The sequence below is a fragment of the Dendrobates tinctorius genome, unplaced genomic scaffold, assembly GCF_039654945.1.
Source record: "Dendrobates tinctorius isolate UK_male_01 unplaced genomic scaffold, ASM3965494v1 ptg000103l, whole genome shotgun sequence".
In the NCBI taxonomy this organism is placed as follows: Eukaryota; Metazoa; Chordata; class Amphibia; order Anura; family Dendrobatidae; genus Dendrobates; species Dendrobates tinctorius.
Window position 1 is genome coordinate 6,775,586 of NW_027361771.1, and position 12,833 is coordinate 6,788,418.

At 44.0% G+C, this 12,833-nt stretch overlaps 1 protein-coding gene across 4 annotated transcripts in view; it reads right to left on the bottom strand.

Annotated features, from left to right (window-relative positions):
• Positions 1–8,278: 8,278 nt before the first annotated feature.
• TMEM94 (transmembrane protein 94) overlaps positions 8,279–12,833 on the bottom strand; it is a 114,304-nt gene continuing 109,749 nt past the window's right edge. For all 4 annotated transcript variants that reach the window (XM_073588003.1, XM_073588004.1, XM_073588002.1 and 1 more), the window contains one exon: positions 8,279–8,880. In XM_073588003.1, the coding sequence (XP_073444104.1) occupies positions 8,808–8,880 (73 nt within the window). In that variant the 3' untranslated portion in view covers positions 8,279–8,807. The remainder of the gene's footprint in view (positions 8,881–12,833) is intronic.

Here is a 12,833-nt window from a genome sequence, read left to right on the forward strand (position 1 = left end):
ACCTTCCGGCGTCCCGCGCTGCCATCCCGGGCCTCAGCGTTCCCAGTAATGCCTTGCGGCAAGGTCCTGTGATGACGTAGTCTCGCGTGACTCTAGCGGTCTCGCGAGATCGCTATAGTAACGCGAGACCAACGTCATCACAGGTCTCGCAAGGCATTACTGGGAACACTGAGGCCCGGGAATGCAGCGCGGGACGCCGGAAGGTAAATATACACCGATTTTGTTATTTTTTTTATCATTTTTAACATTCTAACAAAATCGGTGTATATTTACCTTCCGGCGTCCCGCGCTGCATTCCCGGGCCTCAGTGTTCCCAGTAATGCCTTGCGAGACCTGTGATGACGTTGGTCTCGCGTTACTATAGCGATCTCGCGAGACCGCTAGAGTCACGCGAGACTACGTCATCACAGGACCTTGCCGCAAGGCATTACTGGGAACGCTGAGGCCCGGGATGGCAGCGCGGGACGTCGGAAGGTAAATATACACCGATTTTTTATTTTTTATTCTTTTTTTTTACAGGGGTATGGTACCCAGGGCCTGGAGTAGTCTCCTCTCCTCCACACCGTGGGTACCAACCGCACATGAGACGCTTAACTTCCCGCATGGTGGGCATAGCCACATGCGGGAAGTAAGCGATTCTCATGCATTCCTATGGGTGCGGAATCGTGGCAATTCTTTGCGATTCCGCACAAAAGAATGATCATGCTGCGATTTTTTTCCAAGATGCGATTCCGCCGCGGAAAAAAGCGCAGCATTAGCACAGCATGTGCGGAATGCCATAGGAATGCATGGGGTGCGTCATATACAAGATTTTTAAACGTTTTCGCAGCATTTTCGCGCTGAAAATCGTGGCAAAAACGCTTAAAAATCGCATCGTGGCACACAGCCTTAATCTATTAATTATAAAGTTCATTTTGGTTACCCTGAATAAACATCATGGCCATTTTCTTTGATCAAATGTTTTTGTGTATTTGAGTATGCATGGGTTTTGTGTTACCAAGATCGCTGCCTAGCAGTAGAGGTAGGCACTGTAAAAGATAGAACGAGAAGTGGCGCCCCAATCAACAACGCCTGGCCCTATCTGAAGCCTTGGTAGACCCTACAATTGTAATTTCCTAGTCGAACAGGTTAAATACAGAAAAAAGGGAAATGGGGGTAGGAAAGCAAGAAAGAACTTTATGTATAGGCCGATGTAATCGGACCATGCTGACAGGTGCAACCTTAGTCTTATAACTTATATATCAATCTACCTATCAGTGGAGGTTGGCACCCTAAAGGATAACAAGAATGGCGCCCCCACTCTATGACGGCTGAACCTATCATAAAAAAACAAAAGTAAGGGTCTCATTGAGGCCCCAAGTTGTGTTCTTAGGTGATATATCCATCTCGTCTCACACTGCGGCACCATCCGTTTCCAATTGCCACCCCTCTTGGGTACATCTATTTTGTCAATTCCCATAAACCTCAAATCAGAGGTGTCACCATTGTGGTTACTATTCATGTGCCTGGCCAAAGGGGTATCTTTTTTTTTTTTTTTAGAGAAATGTCTCTCAGGTGTTCACCTATCCGTCTTCTGAACTCAGGTATTTGTTTCCCTATATATTCAAGGCCGCATAGGCTCACTGCTCTATAAATGATCCCTTTTGTGCCAGGGTTGATAAAATGGTATATTTTCAAATCCTGGTTTGTGACATTACTTTTAAAATGTCATCCTGTGGACATGACTGGGGCAAGCTATATAAACTCTACACTTGAAATACCCTTTAATATTGTTGATCAGCCAGGAGGACCGAGGATCTGTGTGTCTTACATGCCAGCTTCACAGACGCAGTATACCACTGCTTGTCTAGACCCCCACGCCCACAAATACCGAGACGTGTCCTGCATTTTTCACTAGGATTCCATGAATCCACATACGTTTAATCAGTCTGTAATTGATAAAGGCCGGATGTGGCCAAAACGTTTTTTTTGGACTGCAATAAAAAAATCAACAAAATTTCTTCATAAGTTGAGTGCCTAGTTTTCTATTATATATCGGTCAAGAATGGGTCTGACTGACCCATCTTCTTTGGAACTACACACAGGTTACCATAAAAATCTGTGAATCTTACCTGACAAGGGACGTAAATGATGGCTCTGCACTAAAAAGGAGAAAAGATGGCTTGGTAGAACTAGAAGCCAGAGGATGAGAACTGGGTGGACGTGATGTGAACAGTCAGTCATGTTGGATAATAGAAAATTCTATTTTGTATCCGGTAGAAACAACCTCTTTGACGAACATTGTGGAAGAGGAAAGACGACCACCCACCCAAAATGACCTCCTGGGTGGAATAGGCTGGGCATGAGGGTGCCAGGATGGAGATGACTTAAAGGAAGGTGTCCTCTTCTCTCAAGTTATAGACTTTTTTTCTTGATCATTTGAGAAGAATTAGTAAATGGACTAGATTGTGGGAACAAAGTACCCGTATCTTCAGAAATAACAGTCTAGTTTGGCCCTTAAAGGGAATCTGTCACCCCTTTTTTGAGATATCATATGATATCATTCAATTGTGTGTCACATAAGGATTCTCTTAGTACCTTTGCTTCCCCTATGACCCCGCACCTTTCATGCATAAATACCTTTTTTATATCGGTTCAGATGTATGTAAACTGCCACTGTCCGGTCCGCTGGGCGGAGCTTATTCAACTGCTCCCCCCCCTCCCTGTCTTGCTCTACACAAGAAGAAATGCGTAGAGCAAGCCAGCGAGGGGGGGAGCAGTTGAATAAGCCCCGCCCAGCGGACCGGACAGCAGCAGTTTACATACATCTGAACCGATATAAAATAAAGGTATTTATGCATGAAAGGTGCGGGGTCAGGGGGAAGCAAAAGCTCTGGGGTCTGGGCAGGAGAAGAGGCAAGGACCAAAACATCTGTCTAGGTTAGGCCCGGATTGGTAATATAACCAACCGGGCATTTTCCCGCTGGGCCGCTGTCATGTGGGCATCTGGCCGCTTGCCAGCTGATGCGGCCACTGCCCTGGCTGTTGCTCCTGCCGCCGGCCCTCTGCGGGCATGGTGGTTATAGTTTCCAACCCTCCCGCACTGCAGGGAGACAAGCCGCCACGCCCCCCCACGCACCCCATCCTCGCCGTAGCATGAGGCCTCCCCCCGCAGCCACTCACAGCGTCGCTTGCCTGCTCTCTTCTCTGTTCACAGGACCTGTGATGAGGTCACAGGAGGGGAGGAGTCAGGGGGTCACATGATCAAGAGCCTTTGTCCAGACCCCTGATCATGTGACCCCCTGACTCCGCCCCTACTGTGACCTCATCACAGGTCCTGTGCGCTCAGCCTTGTCTCTTGGTGTCTGCAAGACTCTGCTGTGCTGTTTGTCATGGTGCTGGATGAGGTAAGTATGTGTGGGGTCAGGAGGGGTTTACAGGGTAGATGTAGCAGAGATGTGTGTGTACGAGGTGTACAGAGTGGAGCCGCGTGTGTACGAGGTGTACGGAGCGGAGCCGTGTGTACTTGGTGTCCGGAGCGGAGCCGCGTGTGTATGAGGTATACGGAGCGGAGCCGTGTGTGTACGGGATGTACGGAGCGGAGCCAAGTGTGTACGAAGCATACAAAGCGGGCTTTTCCCACGGACACAGGAGTACACGGCGGAGCCCCGAGGAGCATTTTAAAACACACACATGACGTTCGACCTGAAGTGAGGTGCTGGAAGCTAACCGGAAATTAGGTAATTTCATGAGGAGATTGTGACGGAACCAGGAATGCTTCAGATCCATCACCGTGTCCTCCTCCGACAGCGCAGACAGCAGGATCGCCTTGGAATCGGGGTTGCCGGCCATGTGAGCGGATCATGATATGTCCTGCACCGGGAGGCTCAGGTGGGCATTACAATGGGAGCTGGGCTGCTATAGTATCTTTATAGAATCTTTATTTCTCTCTTTTTCTTTCTTTCTTTCTTTCTCATTCTCTGCTGTCTTTCCCTCATTTTCTCTCTGTTCTTTCTCTATTCTTTTTTTCTCTCTGTTCTTTCTTTCCCCTCTTTCTTTTTCTTTCCTTCTCTTCTTTCCTCCTTTCTCTGTTTTCTTTGTCTCTCTGTTCTTTCTTCTTTCTCTCTCTGTTCTTTCTCTCTCGCTCTCCTTTCTTTCTCTCTTTTCTCTGTTTTCTCTCTTCCTTAGTGCCAGTCAGTGTGCCCATAATGCCAGCCACTGTGCCCTCAGTACCAGTCAGTGTGATCAGCAGTGCTAAATGGGTGTGGTTGGGCGTGGACATGGGTGTGACTAGTTGCAAAATGGGTGTGGCCGGGCGTGGCACAAAAATTGTAGCGGCGCGCGCAGCGCGCCAGTCTTTGTCCCTCTTTCCCTTCTTCAAAAGTTGGGAGGTATGTTAGGGGTAGCTATGACCAGGGGGTCTGGTTGCCCAATGGATAGCAGTTCTGCCAGGAATTCTGTCACCATGCGTACAAAAGGGTCAGAACTTTGGGAGGAGTACTGCACCTAAAAGCAATAAATATGACTGAGCTGAGATACTGGGCACAGCTCTGACTACATGTTATATAGTCGTGTTAATCTCCTCTCACTTCTTGTAACCTACAAGTGTACAAAGATATTATATAGTCACCATGTGACTAGAGGGCCTGTGTAACTTCAAATGCCAGGGCTGAATTTTAGTCCCAGTCCGTCCCTGGTCTAGGTACATGGAATTGCTGTCTGAAATGTAGGGATGACAATGGGATTGGTTTAGCACTGTTTTCTCTATTACAGATTGATAACAGAGAGGCCTACCACACTCTATTCACAACCTAAAACACATTGGTTAAATAAAAACAGAAACAGACAACCATGAGTAAAAACTTAGGAAGAAACAGATCTGGTAACTCCGGATCTGTTTCTCCCTGCTATATGACAGTAAGCTGAATTGGTGTTAGCTTAGTGCCAGTAGGGTGTAGTTTGCAGAGTAGAAGTTGACTTTTTTTTTTTATCAGTCTCTAGGTGGCCGAACCTAATACCCATGGGTTCTTGTGTCTGCTCAAAAAGCGAGAATTTAACTGGGACATTTCCAAAAATGATTTGACAAAATGACACATTAAAGTTGATAATCACATATAAGAGGATTGTCTGAAGGGACACGAAGGGCGGCAATCCTGGAATACATTAGAAAGAGGGAGCCGGATGTGATATGCCTTCAGGAGACGCATTTATTGAGGGAAAAGGTGGAGATATTACAAAGGAGGTGGATTGGGAAGGCGTATCACTCCACATATTCTTCATACGCCAGGGGGGTCTCCCTGGATACCATGATTAAGGCTTAATTGCTGAAACGCGTTGGTCATATTTCTGCCTCTTGTGTTACCCACATTGTTTTTTCATGTTTTTAAGAAGCAAATAAACTGTTTTAATACATCAGGGGATTGTTTCATCCCTGGAGCACATCTCTCCTTTTTTTCTGCATTCTTGAATTTACAGCTGCCGTTGGACAATGGGGGTCGCAGGGTGGTGGTATCCCTGGATGCGCGTAAAGCGTTTGATAGTGTTGAATGGGGATATCTCTGGGAAGTGTTGAAGAGTTTGGGCCAATTTTTATTTAATGGATATAATTATTATGTGCATCCCCGACTGCTAGGATTAAAGTTAATGGGCAATTGTCAGACAGTTTCGGCCTTTACAGAGGAACTAGGCAGGGGTGTCTGCTGTCCCCGCTACTTTTTGCATTGGCAGTGGAACCCCTGGCACAGACAATTAGAAATGCGGCCTCTGTTAGGGGATTTAAATATGGGAAGATAGAAGAGAAAATAGTCTTGTATGCAGATGATATGCTGCTCTTTTTGGAGGATTCCGGAGACTCATTTTTGGGTGTGATGAACATTCTTAAAACATTTGGGAATGTGTCGGGCCTAGTCATTAATTGGGAGAAGTCCAATATTATGGTGGTTGATGGTGGGGAGGACAAATTCATGTTAAGGGGAGAGGGAGCAAAATTAGCAGTGGTTCAGCGATTCAAATACTTGGGTGTTCAGGTGTCGCTTCCACTCTCTAGCTATATTGATATCAATCTGGTTCCTCTGTTGGGGAAATTCAGAAATAAAATAGGGACATAGAGCAGATTACACATCTCAGTGGTGGGGAGAATCAATTTGATCAAGATGATTTTTAATGCCCCAGCTTCTATAGGTGTTACATAATGCCCCTATCTGGATACCCAGGAGGTGGTTCCGTACCATGGATTCCCTTTTCAGAGAGCTGGTTTGGGGGAAAAAAACAGGCAAGGCTTCGACTGGAAATTCTGCAGAGACCTAAGGATGAAGGGGGCTTGGCACTTCCGAACCCTTGGATTTACTATTTAGCTGCGCAGGGTTAACATATAAGGGGCTGGAGAGAAAGTGATAATATGGGGTCAACACAAAGGGTTTTGGCGCATGTTTTAGAGAGGAGTCCACTGATCCAGGGCCTGGAAGCAGGATGCTTTAGGAAGTTTGGAGGGGTCTACCCCACTTGTTTACTGATTCATAAGATATGGGAGGAAATTAAGAAGATTAGGGGGGTGGAATATCTAACTGACTTCTCTCCAATATGGCAAAATTATAATTTACCGGAGTTTAAAATGGGGGACTTTAAAATTTGGATGGGTATTGGAATATGTTACATCGGCCAGGTACAGGACGTGCAGGAGTTGTTACCCTTTGAGAGACTACAGGAGGTTTACAGTTTGCCGGAGGTCTGTAGGTTTCACTATAGGCAGTTCCACCATACTTACAGGACTCAGAGTTAAACAATTAATATGAAGGTTCAGGCGGATATTCTGGTAAACTATGTGTAAAAGGTGGGACGAGAGGCATTGTTTCAGAGATTTACAGGGACCTACTGGTTGCCTTCCTACAAAGATATCCAATTAAAGCAAAAGAGAAATGGGAGAAAGAGGTGGGGGATATAGAGGAAGATAAATGGGGAAGTGGTAATGGAATATATACCTAAGCTGTCACTGAGCGAACCGGCCAGATTGTCTCAGTTATATGTGCTCAATAGAGCGTATAGGACTCCAGAGAGGCTATTTAAGACCGGGTTGAGACAGACCTCCGAATGCCAGAGATGTCTGACCGAAGGGGCTGGGATTATACACATGCTGTGGCAATGTCCAAAATTAAACACGTTTTGGGTGGAAGTGACGACTGCAATTGGAAGGGTATATAATTGTAGAATTGAAAGGGAGCCTTTGGTGTGTATCTTGGGGTATTTAGAGGATATCGGGGTATCGAATTATCATAAACTAGCAATAGCTATATTATTATATGTTGCGAGGAAACTGATTGCCAGATGTCGGATAAGTGAAGAACCACTGACAATGCGGGCGTTCTATAGACAGTCTGATATGGGTATAGAAAAGAGTATATACGCTAAAAGGAAAAAGGTTGGTACCTTTGAAACAATATGGAATCCCTGGACGGAGAGGTGCTGACCTCAGGAGATCTAGGCTGCATTGCTATGTACTTTTATTTAAATAGTTGTATATGTGCTTTACAGAGGGAAGGGGGGTGGGGGAAAGGAATGAGAAGTATGTTTTGAAAAAAATTATAACTTGTATACTTTTGACAGATTGAATATGCTGGTTGTTTTATATTTTGTTATGCAATAAAAATTTATCTGATTTTAAAAAAAAGTTGATAATTACATACTTTTTATTTTGGTATGTCTTTGTACTTTGTACAGTTTCCTGGTGATGACAATTAATTTCTCTGTGAGTGAGGCAGCTATGATTCTATGATGACAATCTTGGTTGGCTGCTACATTAGGTCACGTTTGTATGGTCAATAATCATTAATTAGAACGGATTCAGTAGCAATCCCTTGACAAAAAAGTTATGCAGACAACTTTTTTTTGGACGTCTGAAAAAAAAAAAAAAAAAATGATTTCAATTGGACCCATTTTTTTTTTAAAACATTGAAGTCTATGGAAAACAGATCAGCTAATTAGCCATCAGTTTTTTTTGCTAACTGGAGGTGGAAAAATAAATTAAATACTACTGGACATGTGCACTTTCAAGGAATCTGAAACTGATTCATTACGTAAAAAACGGATCCTTTTCAAATGGGAGAAAAACTGATGGCTATTTAAAGTATCCGTTTTCCATAGACTTCAGGAGGACAAAGAAATTGTGCCTGCACAAGTTTTTTGCTAACGGATTTCTGCTGGATCTGTTGTAACTGTACTTGTGAACATAGCCTTAGAAAGGCACACTTTTCTCCATGGAAGAGAAACAAGACTGTCTTAAGTAATTTTTTACAGACACCAGAGATCTAATCACCTGTTTTATTTACATGATTTAGTACCAAATCACAATCTCGCAATCCTTGATAGAAAATATACATCGTTTAAAATAAAAACAACTTTCCTTTCATTCTGTGCCTAGCTGCAAAGTGAGACGCAGTCCAGTAGTATGAAGGACATCAGAGATTCCCATGCTAGTTAGCCATGCATATGGAGAGAGGCCAGAAGAAGAGCGATAGAAGAACCAAGCTTTGCTCCACCAGGGATGCACATGCAAGATGTGTCAGGACTAGACATTGCTTTAGAAAAACTCTTCACCCCTCCCTCAATTTTGTCAGTGCACTGAAGAGGCGTCTAAGAGAATCGTAATGGGGTAGCTTCTCCATCTGCTAATCCAATGTAAACAGGCAGGGAGACTGTGGAGGCACCGGAGGTGGGGGAGGCACCAGCGGTCAGGTCACGGCTGGCTATATCAGTGATCTGTCCACCCCCCCTTCATCTTAAGCTGTCGGAACCAGACCCTGCCCCCACGGAACACAGTGAGGAAAGCAGCACAATCAAAATGGTGAGTTCATGCCAAGTTTGGTTTCAAACTGAAGCTTCTGTCGCTTTTGGTAACGAACACGAACCCTGGAATTAAGAAAAAAAAAAGAATGAAGGTTCAGGGAGAATTTGAGGAAACCTTATTGCTACTATTTTCTATTTAATGCAGACAAAGGCAACATTCATACAAAACTTATGAATTCCATTTTCTTTAAACAATCAATTTAACCCTAAGAAGGCAGCCAATTTTCAGTTTTGACTCACCGCTATCAAATAGCCATAACTTTTATTTTTACAGCAATGTAGACATATGAGGGACAAGTTGTACTTCTGAATCACAGTACTTATTTTACTATATAATGCATGAGAAAATGGCAAAAAAAAATACAAGTGTGATGAAATTATGAAAAAAAGCAATTCCACCATAGTATTTTGGGTTTCATTGTTACGATGTTAATTGTGGAGTAAAAATTATTCCCCAGGTCCGTACTACTACAGTGATATAAAACTTGTATAGCTTATTTAATATACTAGTGGCTTAAAAAATATTTGAATTTTCTAAAAAAAAAAAAAAAAGAAATTATACTATGTGTGTGTATATATATATATATATATATATATATATATATATATATATATATATATATATATATATATATACACACACACCACACACACACACACACACACACACACACACACACACAGTGTATATACACTCACTGGCCACTTTATTAGGTACACCATGCTAGTAACGGGTTGGACCCCCTTTTGCCTTCAGAACTGCCTCAATTCTTCGTGGCAGAGATTCAACAAGGTGCTGGAAGCATTCCTCAGAGATTTTGGACCATATTGACATGATGGCATCACACAGTTGGCGCAGATTTGTCGGCTGCACATCCCTGATGCGAATCTCCCGTTCCACCACATCCCAAAGATGCTCTATTGGATTGAGATCTGGTGACTGAGGAGGCCATTTGAGTACAGTGAACTCATTGTCATGTTCAAGAAACCAATCTGAGATGATTCGAGCTTTATGACATGGCGCATTATCCTGCTGAAAGTAGCCATCAGATGTTGGGTACATTGTGGTCATAAAGGGATGGACATGGTCAGCAACAATACTCAGGTAGGCTGTGGCGTTGCAACGATGCTCAATTGGTACCAAGGGGCCCAAAGAGTGCCCAGAAAAAATTCCCCACACCATGACACCACCACCACCAGCCTGAACCGTTGATACAAGGCAGGATGGATCCATGCTTTCATGTTGTTTACGCCAAATTCTGACCCTACCATCCGAATGTCGCAGCAGAAATCGAGACTCATCAGACCAGGCAACGTTTTTCCAATCTTCTACTGTCCAATTTCGATGAGCTTGTGCAAATTGTAGCCTCAGTTTCCTGTTCTTAGCTGAGAGGAGTGGTACCCAGTGTGGTCTTCTGCTGCTGTAGCCCATCTGCCTCAAAGTTCGACGCACTGTGCGTTCAGAGATGCTCTTCTGCCTACCTTGGTTGTAACGGGTGGCAATTTGAGTCACTGTTGCCTTTCTATCAGCTCGAACCAGTCTGCCCATTCTCCTCTGACCTCTGGCATCAACAAGGCATTTCCGGCCACAGAACTGCCGCTCACTGGATTTTTTTTCTTTTTCGGACCATTCTCTGTAAACCCTAGAGATGGTTGTGCGTGAAAATCCCAGTAGATCAGCAGTTTCTGAAATTCTCAGACCAGCCCTTCTGGCACCAACAATCATGCCACGTTCAAAGGCACTCAAATCACCTTTCTTCCCCATACTGATGCTCGGTTTGAACTGCAGGAGATTGTCTTGACCATGTCTACATGCCTAAATGCACTGAGTTGCCGCCATGTGATTGGCAGATTAGAAATTAAGTCTTAACACACAGTTGGACAGGTGTACCTAATAAAGTGGCCAGTGAGTGTATATGGTGGACGTCACCAGTGAACTGACATGACAGGCACTGGGGTCTTAATCAGCAGGCCCTTGGCTTTCAGAGACCCATCAGCTTCCTGATGGGCGCCCGAACGAGCAGCTGGATTGCAGTGTCAGTGATTGAGGTCTTTAAGACATCAACAGTGATCAGCGTTGGTTCCCATCTCTGCTTTTAAAGGCAGGTGCCTTTAACATACACAACTTTCCTTCCCATTGAGTTAAAGTCATATCTAGCACGGATTAACAATCCAACCACCTACACAATAAATAGTGCAGGACAAAATTTATAAAGACAATCTTTCTTTTACAATATAAATAAAAATACAGTATATACAGTGGGGAAAAAAGTATTTAGTCAGTCACCAATTTTGCACGTTCTCCCACTTAAAAAGATGAGAGAGGCCTGTAATTGTCATCATAGGTAGACCACAACTATGAGTGACAAAATGAGAAAACAAATCCAGAAAATCACCTTATCTGATTGGGCAACATTTATTTTGCAAATTATGGTGGAAAATAAGTATTTGGTCATTAACAAAAGTTCATCTCAATATTTTGTTACATATCCTTTGTTGGCAATGACACAGGTCAAACGTTTTTTGTAAGTCTTCACAAGGTTGGCACACACTGTTGGTGGTATGTTGGCTCATTCCTCCATGCAGATCTCCTCTAGAGCAGTGATGTTTCGGGCCTGTCACTGGGCAACACGGATTTTCAAATCCCTCCAAAGATTTTCTATGGGGTTGAGATCTGGAGACTGGCTAGGCCACTCCGCGACCTTCATATGCCTCTTACGAAGCCACTCATTCATTGCCCTGGCGGTGTGCTTGGGATCATTATCATGCTGAAAGACCAATCCACATTTAATCTTCAATGCCCTTGCTGATGGAAGGAGGTTTGCACTCAAAATCTCACGATACATGGCCCCATTCATTCTTTCATGTACACGGATCAGTCGTCCTGGTCCCTTTTCAGAGAAACAGCCCCAAAGCATGATGTTGCCACCCCCATGCTTCACTGTAGGTATGGTGTTCCTTGGATGCAACTCAGCATTCTGTCTCCTCTAAACACGACAAGTTTTGTTTCTACCAAACCGTTCAAGTTTGGTTTCATCAGACCATGAGACATTCTTCCAATACTCTTATGGATAATCCAAATGCTCTTTAGCAAACTTCAGACGGGCCCGGACATATACTGGCTTTAGCAGGGGGACATGTCTGCCACTGCAGGATGAGTCCCTGGTGGCGTAGTGTGTTACTGATGGCAGCCTTTGTTATGGTGGTCCCAGCTCTATGCATGTCATTCACTAGGTCCCCACCGTGTGGTTCTGGGATTTTTGCTCACCATTCTTGTGATCATTTTGACCCCACGGAGTGAGATCTTGCGTGGAGCCCCAGATTGAGGGAGATTATCAGTGGTCTTGTATGTCTTCCATTTTCTTATTATTGCTCCCACAGTTGATTTTATCACACCAAGCTGCTTGCCTATTGCAGATTCAGTCTTCCCAACCTGGTGCAGGGCTACAATTTTGTTTCTGGTGTCCTTCGACAGCTCTTTGGTCTTCACCATAGTGGAGTTTCGAGTATGACTGTTTGAGGTTGTGGACAGGTGTCTTTTATACTGATAAGCTCAAACACGTGCCATTATTACAGGTAATGAGTTGAGGACAGAAGAACAGAAGAGCCTTTTAAAGAAGAAGTTACAGGTCCGTGAGAGCCAGAAGTCTTGCATGTTTTTAGGTGACCAAATAATTATTTTTCACCATAATTTGCAAAATAAATGTTGCCGAATCAAACAAGGTGATTTTCTGGATTTGATTTCTCATTTTGACTCTCATAGTTGTGGTCTACCTACGATGTCAATTACAGGCCTCGCTCATCTTTTTAAGTGGAAGAACTTGCACAATCGGTGGCTGACCAAATACTCTCCCCCCCACTGTATACCCAGGGGTGTCAGGCGAAGTTTGCTGCCTGGATTTGGTGCCCTTTTGGTAATATTTTCTATACATGCTGCCATGCCACTTGGCATGGTTTGTTTCTGTTTTATTTATTATTACAGAGCACCTGGCTATTTCTTACTGAAGTGTATGTGC